Source organism: Chrysemys picta, chromosome 1, assembly GCF_011386835.1.
Source record: "Chrysemys picta bellii isolate R12L10 chromosome 1, ASM1138683v2, whole genome shotgun sequence".
In the NCBI taxonomy this organism is placed as follows: domain Eukaryota; kingdom Metazoa; phylum Chordata; order Testudines; family Emydidae; genus Chrysemys; species Chrysemys picta.
Window position 1 is genome coordinate 93,233,485 of NC_088791.1, and position 21,522 is coordinate 93,255,006.

Here is a 21,522-nt window from a genome sequence, read left to right on the forward strand (position 1 = left end):
CACTTTCATTTGCCTGGAAATGGCAACTGTAGAGAAAGTGCATTGAAAAGCTGCCTAGAGTCATCACAGTTTCAATTAGCACCTCTCTCTCTCTGTCTTCAGCTGAAACACTATTTTGTAAATACTTATGGCAAAACTCTGAATCATGAGACATTCATACAACTGCCAACAGTGCAGTAGATGTACCATTCTCCCCTTCCTCTCCTACCCTCAGTAGAAGTACCACACCACCATCATAAACACTGAGCTGGCACTCTGTCTACAGATCCTAGAAGGCCCTGCACTTAAAATTTCAGCCAGAAAGAATCAACAAATGGCTTGAACTTGCATTTTTCCTCTCTTTTCCCACAATCCCAGAGGATCAACACAATCCAGAAACACACAGCTACACATCACAGGACTACTTGTATTTCGTAGAAATTAAAGTGTCCTGCTCCCCTTAGAAATCTCAAACTCTTATTATGAATTTGCTTTAAATGCTAAAGGCTCAACATTTACAAGCATGAAAAAGGTTACAGCAGTTATCAGAATATACAGTTTAAACTTTGTTGCTTAACAGACTTGTAGTACAACCAAAAAATCTCCTGCCAGTGCTGGAAATACTCTAAAGATATTATAATTTGAATTGGAAATTTTTTGTTTCCTCCTGCAAGTTTTACGGCAAAACAATTGAGAATTACAGAATAGAAGTGTTTGTCTACGCAGTAATCCTGAACAGCTTGACTAAAACAGTCTAAAAATCAATTGCAAACATGTAGTCCAGTACTTGTTTATTTTTTATTTTTTTAAATAAATCGAGGCTTCTACTGGAAAGCGTCTGAGTATCCATTTAATGGCATAAACACATCACCTTAAAAATAAAGCAGAAATAGTTGTATAACTCAAAGAGCTGTTTTTCAGTAAAAATGTTAGCATTCTTTTAAATTAAATTATAGTTTTAGGTGATCAGGAGGCTTCCATAAGATTCAAAGGGTGACAGGCTCTTAGTATTATGGTAACTCCTCTGTGTAGTGAAGCAAAGTACTTCCCTCAACTATCTTGATACAGACTTAGAGATCACTCTGAGTGTAAAGGGACTCAGTCTTCCTGTTAAATCAGACTTACATGTTCCCTGAAAACAGTTATTAGATGTCAAGTGTTAGGCTCATTTAGAAACCTTGATTTTTTACATTGGTTCTTTTTTCCCTATATGGCACGAACATTGGAAAACTACTAGAACCGTCAGCACATCATGGCAGATATTGGCTGTCCTCCCAATCCTGATACCATGTTAACAAAAAGATCATTTTCTGACAGTGTAAACAAGGAGAAAAGCACAGACTTAAATCACCAAATGAATTAACAGAGACGATCCACAAGACACTAAGGCTAAACAGCAACTCACCAAAGAGAGCAGACAGAGGTCTTCCAACCAATTCAACTTCTTACAAAAAAACAAAAACAAAACCAGCCAATTTTGAAAGAATTCTGTTTGCTGAAGATATCTAGCATTGAAAAAAAATCATTGACCCAAAGGAACACACCTAGAAAAAGGCCAAAGAGAAGCACTAGTGAAAATGAAGTAAAAGCATCAATTCTCAGATGTCTGAATGACATCAGGAGCACATGAATACAGCTAGAGGCCTTACATGTGTAGCATCAGTTACTGAAACACTAAATGAAAAAACAGGAAAACTAAAGAATTATAAAAATTAAATGGAAAAGAGTGAAATAAAATGTGATGGGGAAACAAGTGAGAGAAAGCAAACAAGAAAAGACTGAAGCACCCCAGTGATATTAAAGCTCATTTCAGACCTCAACCTGCTCCCACTGAAGTTTGCTCCAATGGAAGCAAAAGCAGACATATATACCTCAAAGTCAATTTTCATGGTAATGTGATTTCATGTCCTCATCACTTACTAATGTCAGAAAGACTCAAGCAGATAAAACTCTTCTGCAGAATTTCATTTTCCAATTTATGCCCTCTGAAGTGTTATTCATAGTTTGAAATGCATGCATATTTACTCTTAAAAGTGACCTGCTACAAAAATATATGGCAAGTGATTCTATCAACGCCATAAGTGGCATGCAGTATAAGTATAAACTAATATCATATAAAAAGTCTGCTGGCCAGCACTGGGTTCATTACCCCAAAATACACCATATTCTGGGATGTCACAGATATCGGAAATGCTCTTATAGCATTGAACCAGCTTATCAAATACTGCAAGTCACATTTTTCCTACGTATGTGAAACGTGTGTGAGTATGTATAAAGTTTAAAACTAACTTCAAAATAATACCATCTGTGAAAATGTAACTTACTGCACTTGGTCTCTTATGTGCAGGATTATCATTACAACAGAGTTTGGGGTATGAGTGAGAGAGAGAGAGAGAGAGACACCAAAATGATGTATTCTGTGGTGCTAAGAGTGAACAGTTACTTATCTTATTATAACTGTGGTTCTTCAAAATGTAGTCAGTGTAGAGCCCATCATCGGTGCTCATGTACCTTGTGCAAATGAGACCAGAGTCTTTTGACCAGCAGTGTCTACAAGGACCATGCATATGCCTGGGCACCTCCTTGTGCTCCTTTTTGAGGGCATAAAGGGCAGAGAGGCTGAGACCCTCCCTCAGTCCCCTTGCAAATCGAAGCATGTGGTGTTGAGGACTCCTCAAGCTGGGACAGAGGATGGGTTGTGGGATCCATACTAGCAACAATCTCTCTCTCTCTCGCTCTCTCAAAACAAAAAACAAAACAAAAAAAAGCTACCCTACAGTAACTGTGGGCTTGTGGTGGGTGATCAACCATTCTCTCTTTGAATGTATCAGTGCGGATCCCATTGTATAGTAAATGACAGGCAAACAATATCCCTTTGAGACAGTGGGAATGAGGAGTTCCAGTTGTATCAATGATTATAGTACTGCTATCCCAAATTTGGCATTAGCCACTAAGTCAAAGACCTAGTATTTGACAAGGTCACTGGGTTACTCCACATTGCCATCTTATAAGATTTCTGATATTGACACATCCTCAAGCAGGTGAAGGAAGGTGCTTGCACTCTGATTGAGGGAGCCTGTATGTTTAGTAGGAGAGATACACGAACCCGCTGATAAAAGAGTGAGAATGTTATCCATTTTGATATTCTCTGTGAAGAGATGACTTAGTCTTTAGAATGCCCAGCTATGCCAATAAACAGAGAGGGCAACAGTCAATGATTTGGGCAGATCAATATAATAAAAGCAAAACCCTGGAAACATTGAGTATGTGGAGTTTCTTTTCTCTCATTGCAGAGTGTGGTTTTGGGAAGACAGTTAAATTGATTGACTGGTTTAGATGAAAATCTTAGACCACCTTAGGAATAAACTTCGGGGGGACGGGAGGGTGAAGCTTCAGCATTACCTGGTTCTCATAAAATGTTGTATTGGAGGCCTGACTATAAGCACCTGAAGCTCTATCACTCTCCTGCCTGAAGTGATAGCCACCAACTTCAGAGTTAGATGGTGCAGGAAACATTTTGACCGAGCTTGAAGGGAGGTTCCATAAGTCTCAGGAGGAATAAAGTAAGGCAGGAGCAGGTTCCCTGACTGGTGAGTAAAAATTTAGATGCCATGGGATGAGAAAAAAACATGCATGACTGCAGAGGCAGGTGGTAAACTGAGAATACCATTGAGTGGACTTTATAGCTAAATGAAAGACCAGCTTGCTTTATGTGTCACAGATACTCGAAGATCTTCAGTGTCTAAGCCAGGGCCTCCCATAAAGAACTTCCATTTAGAGGAGCTTGACTGACTGGTAGATATTTTTGTACTGTGAAACAGAATTTCCTGGGCTTATAGGGAGTAGTCTCGATCCCTGATGCTGTTAGGTCTAGTGACTTTGGATATGGATGGAATATCTAGCTATGGTGCTGCAAGATCAGGTTCAGAGGGTATGGAAACTGGATCAGAGGCTGAATGGACATTTTTAAGAGATCTGTCAGTCAGAACTGCCTCAGCCAATGACAATGACTATGGTAATGCCTCTTGATCTTGGACATCACCCTGGAAACCAGGGAAATAGATGGAAAGGCGAAGAGCAGGCCTGTTCCACTGCAGGAGAAAAGCATCTGGTAATTATCCTGGTCTCAGTCCACCTCTGGAGCAGAAGTTCTGACATGTGTGTTGTCCTTGGTCTTTCAGTGGGAATCCCCAAAGGTGGAATATGAGCTCCATTATAGAACCGTGCAGGGACCAATTAAGGTTTGTCACAGATTGCCTGCTCAGGAAGTCCCACGACATGAAGTGCTTGGCGGTCACCTCGCTCTGATGGCACCAAGTCCAGAACCCGATGGCTTTGTTTCTTTTTGTAGTGCTTTTGTCTGTGAAGATTTGCACTATTGAATTCCAGAGGATAGATAGGAAAGAGCAGTTTGGTAGCCAGCTTCAGGATGTTCATATCTTGTAGCTCCATATCATCCAGGGACCAGGTCCCTTGAATCTATAAAAGAGGTCCGAGTGAGCTCCCAGCTTGCTCATGATACATTTGTGAACAGTGACTTGGTCAGGGAGATGACTGAAAAGGAGGGAAATGTTTGTGGAGTCTCTGTGCATTTGTGGGGTCTAACCACCAAGCCAGCTCTGCAATGACATGCTGGAGCACTGAAACATTCCTGTCTATTCAAGGTCTCTCAGAACAGACTGACTTGACTCAGAGTTGGAAGGACCAAGGTGAAGTCTAGCAAGCTCCAACATGTAGTGTTAGGTCACATGTCAGCGAACACATTCAAAACAACTCCATACCGTCTCAGTCTATCAGTTGAAGGAGAGCCTGTAACAACTCAAACTTGTCCTCAAGCAGATAAGCCTTTTCTGATCTGGAATCGATCACAGATCCTATGAATTCTACATTATGGGATGAGGAAAGATGATTGTTCATAGTTCACTAGGAGGCCCAACTGGATCAACAGATAGAGTGTGCATTCCAAGCTCACTGCTGCCTCCTGCTGTGATCTGAGCAGCCCGTCGTCTAGGTAGGAGTAGACATGTAAGCCCTGCCTTCCCTTCTCAGGTAGGGAGGCTACCACCACTGCTGGTCACTTTGTGAATACTCTTGGTGTTGTGTAGATTCTGAATGGCAATATCTAGTACTACTAATATTTGATACCACCATGAATCTCAGGTAGTTCCTGTGGGCAAGGTGAATTGCTATATGGAAGTACACAATCTGCAAGTCAAAACTAGTCTCAAGCCACAAAATGACTGAGGCAAGCATTACCATCTTGCATCTGAGGTAGTGTATGTATTTGTTCAGTCTCCACAGGTCTAGGATAGGATGAAAGCCCCCTTTCTTCGGGGAAAACAAACTTGGGGAGTAAAACCTCTTCCTCCCTGTACTCCTAAGGAATCTCTTCCAAATTCCCAGATAAGACAACTAGGCCACTTTTTGTAATTTGCTCTCATGAGAAGGAGTCCCTGAAGACTGACAGAGAAGAGGGGTAGTAAAAGGGGGGATGTGGAAATGAATAGGGTAGCTGCAAGCAACTATCCCCAACACTCATCCGTCCAAGGTGATATTGGCCTAACCCCAATGGAATGGGAGCAAATACAAACCTGCAAAAGACTGGCTCCTGATGGGGTCATATGGCTCCTGACACTCCCATCAAATTTGGCATCTGGATGACAGGACAGGGAGAGTGACAGAGGCAGATGACAGACATTTCCTCAAGTACTGTGATTGTTTTTGTAATAGATACCCTGCCTGTCCATCCTGGGAAGATGTGAGCTGTCTGTCTATGATGAGGCTGATATTTGTAGGGCTTCCCAAAGGAGGTTGGTATGTTGAAGCTCAGTGATCACATGATGGCCCTGGAGTTCTTTAAGGAGTAGAACATTTAATCAGGTCTCTTACCAAAGAGCTCCGTGCTCTTAGGTGGGAGGAAGATACTATATGGTGTCTTGACCTTCTCTTGGTATTCTTTCTAAGGGGCAATCTCTCTCCATGCTTGGAGTCGTATTTAATCTCCACTCAGCCCTTTCTTTTGGCTTCACTTTTGTGTTGGGGTGTTGGTGCTGGAGGAGCTGGTACCAAGGCCAGTGCAAAAGTGGTAGTCGGCTACAGGGATGTTGAGACAGCAGTGGCCGATGCCAACAGCCTCAATGCTAGGATGATCGGCATTAATATGACCTTTGTCCATTTGAATGGAGTTTTCTTCCCTGCCTTTCTTTTGCTGCTAGACCCCAGTCGTGGTGTCTGCTCAAAAGTACACTTGTTGAGGATAACCCTTTGGACTCCTTGGAGGTGGAGTCTCCTTTGGATCCAAGGTGGCACAAATCAATTGCTTGAGCAGGTGAAGGTTTAGTTGCATGCTTGAGTTCTTGATAAGAAAAACATACCTGGAATGTGGTTTTCCTCCTGGCATAAAGGGCATTGACCAGGTGAATGAGTCCATCATATGTGGGGCAAGGTCTAAACCCTGAAGGTTTAGAGTCCACTATGGCAATTGGCACAAGACAATTCACCCTGCTGCACAGGGGGGAATTTTTCTGAGTTTGTTTTTTTGTGTGGGAAACAGTCAAATTAGAGAATTGATACAAGATAAGAAGGGTGAAAAATTATTTCTTCGAAGTATTTCTAAAAGAAGAGTTTGAAGCTAGGAGAAATAGGGATCAGACACTCAACCAGGTTCCATCTTGCTGCCACAGGAGGTGAGTGGGAATTGTGGGAGGGTCACAACCACTCCACCCTTTATGGCCTCAAATGGGAGCTCAAGGAGACACAGGGTGTGTCTCTTCCTACCAGTCAATCAACAAAGCCAATCAGGCAGTCTACTACAGCCCAGCTGTACCCTTTAGGTTGCCAAGAGAATGGCTCTGCTGCAAGCATTGATTCCTGACACAGGACATATGCACAGCCCCAAACAATGCTACTATTTAAAAAAATAAAATCCTATCTCACATACATGAGCACTTACAGCAAGAGCAACACTGGCACATACACAAAGAACTACTTAGAGCTGGCCAGTGGATTTTGTGGGACATAAGAAACATTTTATAGTCTAGTGTGAAATGTCCCATACAGTCTGGTTCAGGTTTCAATTTCTTTTTAGCAGGTCATTTTAGGCATATTGTAAGTGACTGGGTGGAACAGAGGTAAATATACTAGTCTCTATGCTTCAGAAACCCGCTGAAGATTAGACTAGACTAGAATAAGCGTGGATGTCACAGGCGTCAACCTGGCAGAGTTGCAGGTGGAGCCTAGGACTGGAATAGCAGGGGGTTCTGCAGGTCAGGATTAAGATGCATTGGAAGGAAGCCTGTCCAATCTTTTCACTCACTATGCCATTAGGCTATATTTTTCTCTCTCTCTCTCTTATGAAATTCAATTTTTTTTTAAAGTAAGCCCATTCTATCATCAGAGTCCTGAGTATGCACTTCAGAATCTAAGCTTTCATTTTTTTAAAAATGTACACCATGATAGTTACTAAATCACCTCAAACAAAAACTAAGCTTAAACAGATGCCATGAGTCTTCCTGAGCTCGTAGCGAGTGACAGCACAGACGAGCATAAATTTTCCCTTTACCTCAACGAATTAGCTATGAATCAGACAGTAATAGTAAATGTCAATACTTAACCATTTCACTGCTAGTCCTTATACCAGAAACAGCTAATTAACACACTGATCCCACTAATTGAAATTTCCTTCGACATCACTCCAAGTGTGAAAAGCTCCAGATGTCCCCTACTCCCTGCAGCTTCCTCTGGACTCTTCCTCTTGCTTTGCTACAATACCTTCATCTCATTTGTGCAGGAGTAAGAACAAAAAACTTGTCTAGAAGTGAATTAATATTTTAAGCAGGTGCTAAACAAGTGGGGCCTGATTCTGATCTCATACACACAGTGGGGTAAATCAAAACTATCTTCACTGAAATAATTAAAAGTTATACTGGTGTAAAACAGGTCTAAGGTACACTGGGTGTAAGCTCCATGAACTGCAGCAGTGTAGCCTCACTTGAAGCAGCGTTAATATTGTACTTTCAAAGAAAGAATCAATGCATGACATACGCTCTGCACTGACACGCATGACTCACAGTCCTTTCTCCAAACCTACAGGAGAAGGCGAGTGCCAGGAGACTGTGACCACTCTGGAAATTAAAAATCATTATTTATGGACTCAGAAGAGATCCTTTTTTAAGTCAGAAAAATGGTAGTTGCAATGTGGGACTTTGAGGATGGTGGGAGGAAATGAAAGGATTCTAAAGACTCCAAAATATGGATACAAAGACCCCACCAAAACAGGGAAGAAAAAAAGATAGCCAAATCTATTGTCCAAGAACTGCACGTATCCATAAGTATTGCATATAAGCCTTTATTTATATCTAAATGCTTGGAGGCCAGAGGCAGTCCAGAGCAAGTGTAGACAATAGATACTCTAATGCCATGATTTTGAAAGAGGACACTTCTCCAGAACGCTGAGAATGAGCCTGACACAAGACCAGAGTAATAATGAACAAAGGGCCATAAAAGCCACTTTGTTTCCACAAGGACACACTTATTTTTCTAGGAAACTAAATTTTTTTTCTTATGATAAATTTAAAAAACCCTGTTCCTTTACATCTGCACACATGTAACTAAACAATATGTATGGCTCACCTAGAATACAAAATTGGGGTCAGAGAAAATAGCTATCATTCAAATATTTGTAAATGCCTAAGAAAAGTTTAATACGTACAAGATGGTACAACTGAGAGGACGGCAGACTGAAATCAAGAGGAAAATTTAAATCAAAATATAAACTGAATGGTGTTTAAAAAAAAAGTCTCTCAATGGGAGGGAAGGAAGGCTCATACCTACAATAATTTAAAATGAGACTAGACAAAGCACTAGAAAAATCTATTTTAGTAAACAATCTAGCCCAGTGTATGAGAGGAAGATGTTCTAGATGTGCTAATGTTTTTTTCCCCCCATTTCTGATATATGCCAGTGCTGTACAGCTATCTGAACAATAAAATCAGACTGCAGATGCACATTAACAAATCTCCCAATTTCTTGCAATGGTAACCAGTTGTTTCAGCAAGCAATGTACATGTTCAGCTACCCTGAAAAAAGCAACAGAGGGTCCTGTGGCACCTTTGAGACTAAGGCCTGGTCCCCACTTAGTCCGGACTTCGGACTAAGGTACGCAAATTCAGCTACGTTAATAACGTAGCTGAATTCGAAGTACCTTAGTCCGGACATACCGCGGTCCAGACGCGGCAGGAAGTCTCCCCCCGTCGACGCCGCGTACTCCTCTCGGTGAGCTGGAGTACCGGCGCCGACTGTGAGCACTTCCGGAATCGATCACAGAACATCGATGGCGTGCCGCCGGACCAGCCGGTAAGTGAAGACTAAGCCTAACAGAAGTATTGGGAGCATAAGCTTTCGTGGGTAAGAACCTCACTTCTTCAGATGCAAGAAGACTTGCAAAGGTGCCACAGGACCCTCTGTTGCTTTTTACAGATTCAGACTAACACGGCTACCCCTTGGATACCAGCCACCCTGAGTCTCTCTAGAAATACAAACTTTCCTTTTCAAATATATTTGGGGGTGCAGGGAGGAAGCAGTCATTACTAACCCCACCACCACAATTGAATGTGCTAAAGAAAAGCTTGCTTTCATAGAGGCAAAGACACTTTTCAAACTAGGTAGTTCTTTCCCAGTCAGCCTCCTCATGTGTTCACAAAAGAATAAAACCCATAGATACATTCTTTTACTTTGTTGAAAAATAAGCACCAATCACTGTGCTCATCAAACAAAGCTAGAGCGCTTCTAGAATTAGTAGCTGATTTCACCATCCTTTTTCCCTTTACATCTCCCCAGCGAACTTTCTGAACTAGCAAAATCCCTCTGAGCAAGGTATTCATCTGCCTGAGTCAATTACATGCACCACTGTTCTAACAACAGTTTGGAACCTGCTACGGTTTTCATTGACTAACTCTGAAGTTCAGCAATCCCTCCTCCCAAAACCATTTAAAAGCTCTTTGTCCCAAGCATTTTCCAAGAAATTCCACAGACTCACCATAGCAGCTCTCTTTGTATTAACAGACCATCAACTTGAGGTACATGTATAGCTCAGATAATTTGTTATTCTGTTAAGGTATGCAGATATGTGAAGAAAAACCATAAGAATGTGTCTCAATGGAATAATAAAGCCTGAAAAAATTAGACTGATTTTATCAATCCTCAATAGGGTTGTCTTGTTCAGACTTAGTGAGAAGTCTAAAATCTAGCACAAACAAGCTAATATGAATTTGGTTTTGGTTGAAATTTAAAATTGAATGCAATACAATTTACACATACTAGTAGCACAGTGAATACTGAATTAGCTTTCTGTAGAGATCATAGTTTTTAGGACAGTAAAATACAGCTGAACATCTGTGAAGCAGTAGGTTAGTCAGCGTACCATGTCAATACACAGAAGAGCCAAGGTCATTTGTGAAATTGGAACAATTACATCTTAAGCTAAAGGAAATAGCTCTTTGAAGAAAAAAGTCACTATCCTGTATCCCTTCACATCTCCTCGGTGAACTTACTAAACTAGCAATATCTTTCTGAGCAAGGTATTCACCTGCCTGGGTCAATTACATGCATTACTGTTCTGGAAACATTCAAGTTCTCACTGAACAGCCTCTCAGGCAATGGTGCATCTCTGGAATCAATTACTACCCAAGGTGGGTATCGTGCTAGGATGTGACGTTTGTGGAATAAATCCATAGAGACAAAGATGTGAGATGTCAAGTAAAGGAATATTTAAGAATCAAAACACCAGCACATGGATCAGCTTGCAACACATATATAGTGACTTTGGGACCCGAGGGCCCAACTGTCTAATGCTTTAATCAGGCTGGAGTGGGGCCAGGGAATCCCCACCACTAATTCTTAGGGCCTTCCAGTTCCAGTAAAAGGGATAAGATTATGAAAAAGTTCAGTGTTTCTTTTAAGAGCTTCCTCTTCCCTCCCCCCCCCAGACATTTCCTTTACTGTGTATGCAGATATCATATACATACTGTAGTAATACTAGACTTGTTCAATTCTACTTTTTAAATACAATCAACTCAGAAGTTAGTGTTCACAATGTCTGTTCCCTGTATCAGCAAGAAAGCTCCTGCTCAAGCAAAGTTCAGTTACAGTATCTCACTGACCTTGGGACTGCCTTCCTCCAGTATTTCTCCCTCATCGGTTTGCATGGGAACAGAATCTGTGCAAAACTGCAGAAATGCAAAATAGTGCCTACAAGAAATAAAGGGAAGGAAAAAACATTTTAAAATAAATATAAAAGGAAGGGTTGGCCATGTTCAACATTTTTGCTGGAATCTCATAACACCACAAATAATACTGAAAGTCTTGGCCTTTAATCAGATAATACACTATATGCAACACGCCAGACCTCAGTCAGTGACTTGCATTCAGGACAAGAAGATAGAGACATTTTTTATTTCTAAAGAGAGCAATGTGTCTAGTAGGAGCATATTACTATTTGTTTTAAATTTAAAAGTGTCAGAAGAAAATGGCTGAGAATTTACATAATCATTATATTCACTCATTCGTAAAAAAGGTGTGCTCAGCAAAGAATAATTACACAGATTGGAGATCAACAAATCTCTTAATAGAAAATAATCTAAATACAAATACCAAAAGCCAGCTTTACAAATATATATAGCGTGATATTACCCTGGTTACTAGGCTAATCAAAAAACTGTCAGCTTGACAGTGGTCCTACCATACCTGCAAACTCTTACCTTAGGGCAGAGGTCCCCAAACTGTGGGGCACGCCCCCCCTAAGGGGGCATGGAGGACCATTCAAGGGTGAGCATGGGGGGGCCGCAAGCTAACCCCCAAGGGGGTGGAGGCGGCAAGGCAGTGCCACCTAGCTCTGCTTCCAGCCCCAACCCTGGGCCCTGCACCATGTTAAGGGAATAAAACGGATGAAGAACTAACTTGTTATATCGTAACAGAGTCTTACAATTTTACTGTTCTGAAGGGCAGAGACTCAGAACATTCTTTTATATATGAAAAAGACGACAATTATTTCCACATTTTAAAGATGGAGTTGAGGGTTATTGAAAAAAAATGTAAGAAGTGCCTGGAAACAGAAAAATTACTCCTGGGGAAATTCTGCGCCACTCCCACAGGCAGAATTCATGTCTCCCATAGACTTCTTTGCTTCCCCACAGAAAAATGATTTTCTGGCAGGAAAGCAATGGGAAGCCACAAGAATGGTGATGCACCCCTAACCCAGCAGCACAGGCACATCATTTCAGGTGCCTGGAGCAGGCAGCAGAGAGATAAATCGCGGGGTGGATAGGAGGGGTCAGGGCTGGGGACACCACAGCTGGTGGCTTCTACCCTGCACCAGGCTCAGCTGCTAGTCCCAGCTGGGCTGGGGAGCACGGGACTTACTCTTCTCCTGCAAGCAGCAGCCGGGGCAGGGACCAGAAACCTTCCCAGCTATGGGAAATCCCACCCCCCTACCACCCACGTCCTGCCCCTATCACAGGGGGAGCGCTCACTGTATGGGGAGCTGCTCCCCCATCTGCCCAACCTCTGTGCATCTTGGATCCCTCTCCATAACCACACCCCCCACCAAAACAAGCCCCCCACACCCAGAACTCCCTCACCAAGCCCCCCACACTGAGCATCATCCCCTGAATCCAGAACCCCCCTGCACCCAGCCCCCACCCACTGAGCCCCCACCACCACACCCGGACCCCCCTGCACCCAGATCACCCACCTATGCACCCAGATCAGCTCCCACTGCCCCCCCCATACTCCCATCCTCCTGCACCCCACACCCAGACCCCCACCTCACCGAGCCCCGACCAGCTGCACCTGGACCCCCTCACCAAGCCCCACTGCCCCAGCACCCAGATCCCTCCCCCCATGCCCTCCACACACCCCCGCCGAGCCCCAGCCTCCCACAGCCAGACCTCCCTGCTGAGCCCCAACCACCTTCACCTGGACCCCACCTGCAGAGTCCCATTGCTGCTGCACCCAGAACCCCACCCCCAACAAGCCCCTGTGCAACCAGATCCCCCCCTGCACCTAGACCCCACTGAACTTCCCAGATTGCCCCACACAGAACCCTCTCACCTCACACCTGGATCCCTCCACACTTCGATCCTGCCGGGCTGACCCTGCTTGCCCACACCTGGTACTCTTGGTTTGAAGGGGCAGGGCCCCGGGGTGTTTCTGGGTCAGGCCTGGCCCTTGCGCTGTGTCAGAGTCGGGTGCAGCCTCACCCCTCAGTCTGTGTTCTGGGGAGGGGGAGCGGGGACGGGCGTTGCAGGGTGATCTCCCACCTCTATGTAGCCAGTGGCCCTTGCATCCCACTGCTATGCTGGAGCTCCACTTTATTTATTGACAAATAAAATTTGCAGAATTTTAAAATATTGTGCACAATTTTTTTTTGGTGCAGAATTTTTAATTTGTTGTGCTGAATTCCCTCAGGAGTAAAAAAAAAAAAAGGGGGAGTATACCTGCATTATCAGATGGGACTAAGTTTTCACTGTTTCTAAAAGGTTGATACTCTTTTCGCAACTGAACTTGCCAAAAAACACCACAATATACATATCTTTATCCAAGAATTAAAATCATCAAGCATTTACCAAAATCTTACACCCAAACCCACAAGAAATAAGAGAAAGGGAAGTATGCTAAGACAGCAACAAGCATTGCTATACCAGTCAATTAAAGGTTACCATAGGTTAATTCTACTCTATACTCCCTTAAAATTCCAAGTATATGTTGGTGTTTAGATGATTTTACCTTTGACAGTTTCCTCGGGCTGCTAAAGCCCACAAGGATCCGTCCTGGCTACATTCAGTGCAAAAACAAAACCCTGAAAAAAGAAAAGAAAAATTATATGTAATCAGCTGTGGTTAATCACTAGATCAAAATATATACAAGATAAGCAACCCCTCACTTCCAAAATGATTTTTTTTTTCAAGTTTATCCACCTTATAAGTAGGGCCCTACCAAATTCACGGCCATGAAAAACACGTCACGGACTGTGAAATCTGGTCTTTTGTGTGCTTTTACCCTATACTATACAGATTTCAGAGGGAAGACCAGCGTTTCTCAAATTGGTGGTCCTGACATGCAAGGGGGTCGCAAGGTTATTTGGGGGGGGGGGGGGGGTTGCAGTATTACCACCCTTATTTCTGCACTGCCTTCAGAGTTGGGTGGCTGGAGAGTGGCAGCTGTTGGCCGGATGCCCAGCTCTGAAGGCAGCACCCCACCATCAGCAGTGCAGAAGTAAGGGTGGCAATACCATACCAGGCCATCTTTACTTCTGCGCTGCTGCTGGTGGTGGCTCTGCCTTCAGAGCTGGGCTCCTGGCCACAGCCGGCACGCTCCAGATGCTCAGCTCTGAAGGCAGAGTCACCACCAGCAGCAGCACAGAAGTAAGGGTAGCAGTACTGCAACACCTCTCCTCCCCCCGCCCTGCCCCCCAATAACCTTGCAACAACCCCATAACTCCTTTTTGGGTCAGGAGCCTTACAATTACAACACCATGAAATTTCAGATTTAAATAGCTAAAAATCATGAAATTTACGATTTTCAAAATCCTATCACCATGAAATTGACCAAAATGGACCATGAATTTGGTAGGGCCCTACTTATAAAGGAAAAACAATTGCACAAGTAAAAACTCATGACCGTAAAAAAGGTTGTGAGCTACCTTTTTGCTTTATTCTCAGTTTTGTTTGCTTAATAATGGAATAAACTTTTCTCATGCCCCCTGCACCTCCATGTCAACATGCTCCTCTGCCCCCAAGCAAGTTGCTCTTCTGAACCAATAACTGCATGCTACAAAAAAGTATGTGTCATAATGGTAGAGTACCATAATGGACTTTCACAGAATAGGAGTTGAAGTACAGACGTATTAGTGGAGATGCAGGTTACAAACAGACAGCCTTAAACATATATTGATGCTATAATACTAGATTATTTATTGTTACACACATTTATAACATCACCAGAGCATCTGAGTGCCCTTTACATATTTTCCTAAAACTAGAGAACTCATACTTTGTAAAACCTCCTCCCTTCTCCCACCACAGCATTTAATCTTTTCTCTCTCTCTCTCTCTCTCTCTGACTGGGAAAACCAGCCAGTAGACCAAATGTTAGGGATTTCACAGCCTGACATTAATGGAAAACCTGAACAAAGATGCATCTTACACTGTCCTGCATAGGCGGGCAAGCTCAGACCCACTTCAAGCAACATATTCCAGCAGTGTGGATCTGTCACAGAAGTCAACCAGTTCCTGCAAACTCCACCCTTGGGAGAGATAACTAATTGTGTTCTGTGAAGAACTGAGATCATAACAGGACATAAGGAAGATGCGATCTCTGAAATTACTGGGACCATTTAGGGCAGGCCTCACAAATTTGTACTTGTCCATTTGCCTAGGGGCAGCGGTTCTCAAACTGTGTGTCAGGACCCCAAAGTGGGTCGCGACCCCATTTTAATGGGGTCACCAGGGCTGGGCTAGACTTGCTGGGGCTCGGGGCCCAAGCCAAAGCCCGAGGGATTCAGCCCTGGGTGGCGGGGCTCAGGTTACAGGCCTCCTGGCTGGGGCTGAAGCCACTGGGCTTCGGTTTTGACCCCTTCCCCACCTGAGGTGGTGGGGCTCAGGTTTTGGCTTTGGCCCCCAAACCCGGGGAAGTGGGACTCGGGCGGGCTCAGGCTTCGGGTCGTGCAGTAATGTTTGTTGTCAGAAGGGGGTCGCGGTGCAATGAAGTTTGAGAACCCCTGGCCCAGGGAGAAATTTTTTTTTTTTGACAGGTGAGTAAAGTATCCTTTTTTCACTATTATCAATCACTGAGGCAAATGGAAAGTGCAAGTGGATTCTGTGCCTGTGAAACTACACTTTCATGACAGTTTTGCAAGATTGATAAAGTGCTGCATGGACAGCACCCCAGTTTTCACCCAGACATGAGCTAGGAGCCAGGGCAAATACCAAAGCATAAGTGTAACGTGCTCCACACCAATCTTCCCTGAAGCTTCGGAGGACTCACTCTTCAGGGGTAAACCCACATAGAATACAGTCCAGTTCTAAAACACTAAGATGACAAAGGAATCAATAACTAACAAAGTCCATGCTGAGATATTATAATACTTTTGTTAGCCAAGTATAAAAGGAGTTTCGAACTACTGCTACTCTCTGGGAACCCAGGACCAGAGCAGAGTCTAGTATAACACTGTGAAACACTTCTACAATAGGTGAGTAAATACCCTCAACTGAGAAAGAGGTCACAGTATTTCCTACTTCTTAACAATGCTTCTCCTTTCTAAAACATTACCATCATCGTATCTGAACTAAATCTAAGCCAACTGACTTTCATCCAATGTCTTGTTTCTACCAGACATTAAGATAACAGGGAAATGGTTCCATCTGGACATAATGAAAGGGATCCATAGAAATGAGAGAGTCATCCACGGTGTGGCCCATCATGTCTCACAAATCTACCCCGGGGACTTCACGTACACTTTGAACAAGTGAAAACGGAATCTTCTGGAGTAACTGTACTGAAAATGCTCAGAAAACAAAGCCATCACCCTGCACAACTCCCTGGGATTTCTCAGAAATGAACTTGTGGAGCCCCTTCAAAGCAACATCATCAAGACAGCAGCACACAGTGATAAACATTAAAGGCTACTAATAAACCTAAAAGCATCAGTATGCATGTCTGACTGCCATTCACTGTCCAATGGTATTATCAACCTACCAGCAAGACTAATTCAATTTCAGGGTCAAAACTAGGTTTAAAAGCCTGATTGACTGGGATCCAAAATTGGAGGATAGCAGATGCTACTGGAATTGGCATAAGACCATCTTTTCAGTGGCCCTTCCCCGAAAGGTATTGGTTAAAAGCTGGATATTAAGGGCTTATCTAGAAGAACAATTAGTTTGTGGCAAGCTGGGACATAAATCTACCATGCAAGAGCCTGCTGCAAACTAACCATCCATGTGGACTCTGCAGTAGGATCCACATGGACAGTTAGTCCACAGAGAACATGGCAGATGCACTCCCCAGCTTGCCACGAACTAATTGTTCTTGTAGATAAGTCCTAAATTGCCATGTCACCAATGTCAAGTGATTGTGTTTTGAGCTAGCGCCAGACTACAGCATGCTTATAGGTTGCTAGCAGCACTGTCCTCAGGGATGCATGAATTAATCACCACCATAATCTGCCCAGCATGCCCCACTGGCTTTTTACCAGTCACAGCATGAGAAGACCTGTAGAGAGTGAATCTACTCTCTCTCACTGAATGAAAATCAGGGAAGACTGGACATTCATTTGCTCCCTTCTGTTTTGATAGTGCTACCACAGGTCTCTAGAGACAGCCCTGAATGTGACCAATAGTGTCAGCCAAGTAATTTAAAAGACTAAAACCTAATGAAGGCAGACTGGATTAATCAGAAAGACCACCATCTAGAGCAACTCTGCAGAGAAGGACTTCATAGAAATCATGGTACAGAAGAAAAGTCCAAGTGCAGTGTCTACAGTGGCAATTTGTCGATGAAACTTTTGCATAAAAAGCCCTATGACTCTTGTTGAGGTGGCTTTATTTCATCAATGAAACAGAGGCGTTTCATTGCCGAAAGTGGCACTGCAGTGCGTACACCTCCACTGTTTTGTCAACAAACGTTGCCTTTCACAGAAAAAACTTGGCAGTATAGACAAGGCCTTAGTTTCTACCATAGCCATGACCTAGGAATAAAAAACAAAAACCACCCCCCTTATGATGCAACCCTTCAGATTAAGCATCCATTTCTGCCAACAATGTTCTAGTCGGTGCTGTAAAGATCCACCTGCCTAAGCAGGAATTTTACCCAGGTAAGCAGTAGTATCCAGTCCACTAGAATCTCTGAAGGATGTTAAACAGAAGCTACTAAAGTTAGACATTTTTGAATAGGCAAACCCAGATAACTTGCATCCAAGAGTTTTAAAAGAGCTGACTGAAAAGTTCACTGGACTGTTAATGTTGACTTTCAATAAGTCCTGGAGCACTGGGAAAGTTCCAGAGGACTGTTCTCAAAGTGCTCAAACTTTTGTACTGGTGACCCCTTTCACATAGCAAGCCTCCGAGTGCGACCCCCCCCCTTATAAATTAAAAACACTTTTTAATATATTTAACACCATTATAAATGCTGGAGGCAAAGCGGGGTCTGGGGTGGCAGCTAACAGCTCGCAGCCCCCCCAGTAACCTCACGACCCCCTGAGGGGTCTCAATCCCCAGTTTGAGAATCTCTGCCTTATATAGTGATAAATAGATTGAGCTCCGTGAGTCTAACTTAAAGAGAAGGTTAAAGGGTGACTTGATTACAGTCTATAAGTATCTACATGGGGAACAAATATTTAATAATCTAGAAGAGAAAGGTACAACATGATCCAATGGCTGGAAGTTGAAGTTAGACAAATTCAGACTGGAAATAAGGTGTAAATTTGACAATGAGGGTAATTAACCATCGGAACAATTTACCCAGGCTCATGATGGATTTTCTATCACTGACAATTTTTAAATCAAGAGTGAATGTTTTTCTAAAAGATATGTTCTAGGAATTATTTTGGAGAAGTTCTATGGCCTGCATTATACAGGTGGTCAGACTAGATGATCACAATGGTCCCCTCTGGCCTTGGAATTGGGCTTGGTTGCTACTGATTCCTTCTCAGAAAGGACAAGAGAAAGAAAGAAGCAAAGAGACTCAAATGCCACTTCTTTAACAGAATGAAAGGAAGGCAGGAAATACAGCAGTGTCCTAGACACCTGCTCTTCATTCATGTGCCTGAATCATGACAAAAGTACGTTCCTTATCCTCTCAATATCCAATCACAAGCAAAAAAAATCAGATCCAGAGGGTGTCAACTAGCACTAACATTTAGAAACCATTCAGTAACAACTTATGGTGGACATAAAAAAATTAGGTCTTGTACCAACCGACTAATATTGTGTGTCCTCTATAATGTAATCTGAAAACACTCTCTCTTGGGGATTCTAGTATACAAAGTGACAGCAGTTCAGCTGGCTTGATTAGGAAATCTATGAAGCAGCAGAGGGACCTGTACAATAACATGACCCCTTGGCTAAGTTTTTCGCTAGACTTTATTCATATAGGGCCTTGCACTCTACATTCACATATGGAGAGATTAATACACTTCCAGCAAGTGCCTCCCTTTTAGTGACCTCACATAAATCCTTCAGCAGGGACCTGTGAGGTTTCAGCTTGCAGAACTGAAAGGAGCAGAACATGGTTACACAGAAATCTGGGTTCCTCTAAGATCCTCTTTCATCCCCTTCACTCCTAAACAACAAACCATCAAAGAAAACAGCACAGATTAATTCAACATGTGGCTGTATTTCTTTCTGGACTACAGAATATCCTTCACAGAGGATTTCAGGGAAACAGCAACAGGAACTCCTGAAAGCATAACTTCCCTGTGCAGGAAGAAATGGTTTCTTCTGCAAGGTATGGAGTAGTAAATCACACATACACACACAACTCTACAGGCTAAAAAACTCTTAATGTGAGATATTCCTTCATGGGGAGAATGGATTCTTGGATTGTATGGTTGATATTTATCCTAAGGTGAAGGAGAAACAGTATTACATTATCACCACAAAGGTGGGCAGTGTCAAAATCTGTTTCAAATAATTCAGAGTTCGGGGCAACCAGTTTTTTTTACATTGCCTCACACTCCCCAACTGGTATGAAAATATGCAACCATCTCTTTCTAATTAAAAGTATTCTAAAACAAGCAAGCAACACAGGGAACCTGAACAGCTCTGTGCAATTTAGTGAAATTGTTCCAGTTGCAGTAGTTCAAGCACTATACAAAAGACAGAGTTTATTGTAGAGGTATGATTGAACAGGTTGTCGGTTTTTTAAATTCAGTTTTGTTGGTTGGCTACAGCTTATAGTTAATGAGCAACACGGTGAAGCAATAAACCATTCTTGTCATGGAACTAGCTGTCAAACTGAAATGTTTTCTTCTCAGCTTGTGGCATTAACTAAAAGTATTCTGGGATGTGGTTTTCTTACAAACAATCTCTGGCTAGGAGCTCTCCATTGGGAGACAAAAAAGGGGTCTTTGCTGCCATCATGGCTCAAATATCTTACTACTAAGCGGGTAAATGCTTGACAGCAGGGAGTTTAGTTTGAATCTCAGTCCTGACTCATGTGCCGGAATGATTCCAACAAAGCAACTGTGAGCTTGCTCTATACTCAATAGGCCTCAGGCTGCCTAAAGATATGTCACAGAAAGCAACTGCTGACATAGCCACAGAAAAATCTCATTTCCCTGATTAGGATATTCCAAAGGTGACTCAAACTCATTTATGATTTTAAATTGATAACACAAGAAACCTGATGTTTTGTCAGCTATAATCCAGGACATTGTTGCCATGATTCCAAATACACAGAATTTACTGTAGAATCAATCCCCTGGTCACTGAAGTGTTTCTTTGCTTTGTCTGGCTTTCACAAGGCTGAACAGAGAAATGGAACTTCTGATGATGGGAAGGAGTAAGGAAGAAGAGGGAAAAGTACTCCTGCCAGTTGCCAGAAGAAGAGCTAGAATCCCTCATCTCCTCCCACTACAGAGAACTCCCTCTCTGCTCATTAGTTAGCAGCAGAGGAGTAGGATTCCCATAGTCTATCATACCATCTGACAGGAGGAAAGGAAGCACCACCCTTCAAATAGAAAGAGAGAGGAGGGAATTTTAAAATCCACCGCCCTTCCCAGCACCCAGGAGAGAAGAACAATATTCTATTGATTTCTATAGATCACCACCACTACACTCTGCAGGCAAGTTTAAATTTGACATAGTCTAAAATGCCTAGAAAAATATTTGGTTTTGTTTTTTTACACTGAATTACAGTGTATTTCGTTCAATATGAACTTTCACCAAGCCTCAATCACATTTTCTGAACTGGTACTGAAAATGATCTAACTGCTAATGTAGATGGGACAAAGCTATTTTCAACAGCGATATAGAAACTAATTTTGTAGGATAGATAGGGCTTCAGACATATATTGTTAATACTGAAAGATCTCTCAGGGCACCAAGCAGGAATAAAAAGACTACATAAAAACTGTGTCATTACTCCACACACACAAAACACTGACCCTCAGATCATGTGTCTCGGAGCTATTTACATCAGCGACTGCCAAAATGAACATGGTACTGCCTATTCATATTATGCAGAAAAACACTGCCGAGGACTTAACTTCTGATCGCTAAACAAAAAGTACAATGCTAGCACCTCAGTAGATCAGGTATTACACTTATTTCATGAGCAGAATTCCCCTTTTTTCTGACTCCACATTAAGAAGTAGGCAATGTGCTTTTTAAATTCCATTTTTGTAGCTATTTTCTGGGAATCAAGGATTACTTCTTGACCTATAACAATTTAAGGTGGAAAAATTTGTAATCTGATCTGTGGACAGGTCTGTATGTATTCAACAGCAATTTGCCAAGGAATCTACCACTTGGCTGCAGAGATTTGCTCCATT

General features: G+C 42.7%; 1 protein-coding gene across 23 annotated transcripts in view; it reads right to left on the bottom strand.

Moving 5' to 3' along the window:
* Positions 1-21,522, bottom strand: part of TNRC6B (trinucleotide repeat containing adaptor 6B) — a 208,958-nt gene that overhangs the window by 170,818 nt on the left and 16,618 nt on the right. For 19 of the 23 annotated variants that reach the window (XM_065563504.1, XM_065563455.1, XM_065563401.1 and 16 more), the window contains 2 exons: positions 13,762-13,834; positions 11,139-11,226 (listed from right to left, as the gene is read on the bottom strand). In XM_065563504.1, the coding sequence (XP_065419576.1) occupies positions 11,139-11,183 (45 nt within the window). In that variant the 5' untranslated portion in view covers positions 11,184-11,226; positions 13,762-13,834. The remainder of the gene's footprint in view (positions 1-11,138; positions 11,227-13,761; positions 13,835-21,522) is intronic. The other 4 variants (XM_065563446.1, XM_065563429.1, XM_065563393.1 and 1 more) reach the window with 1 other exon arrangement.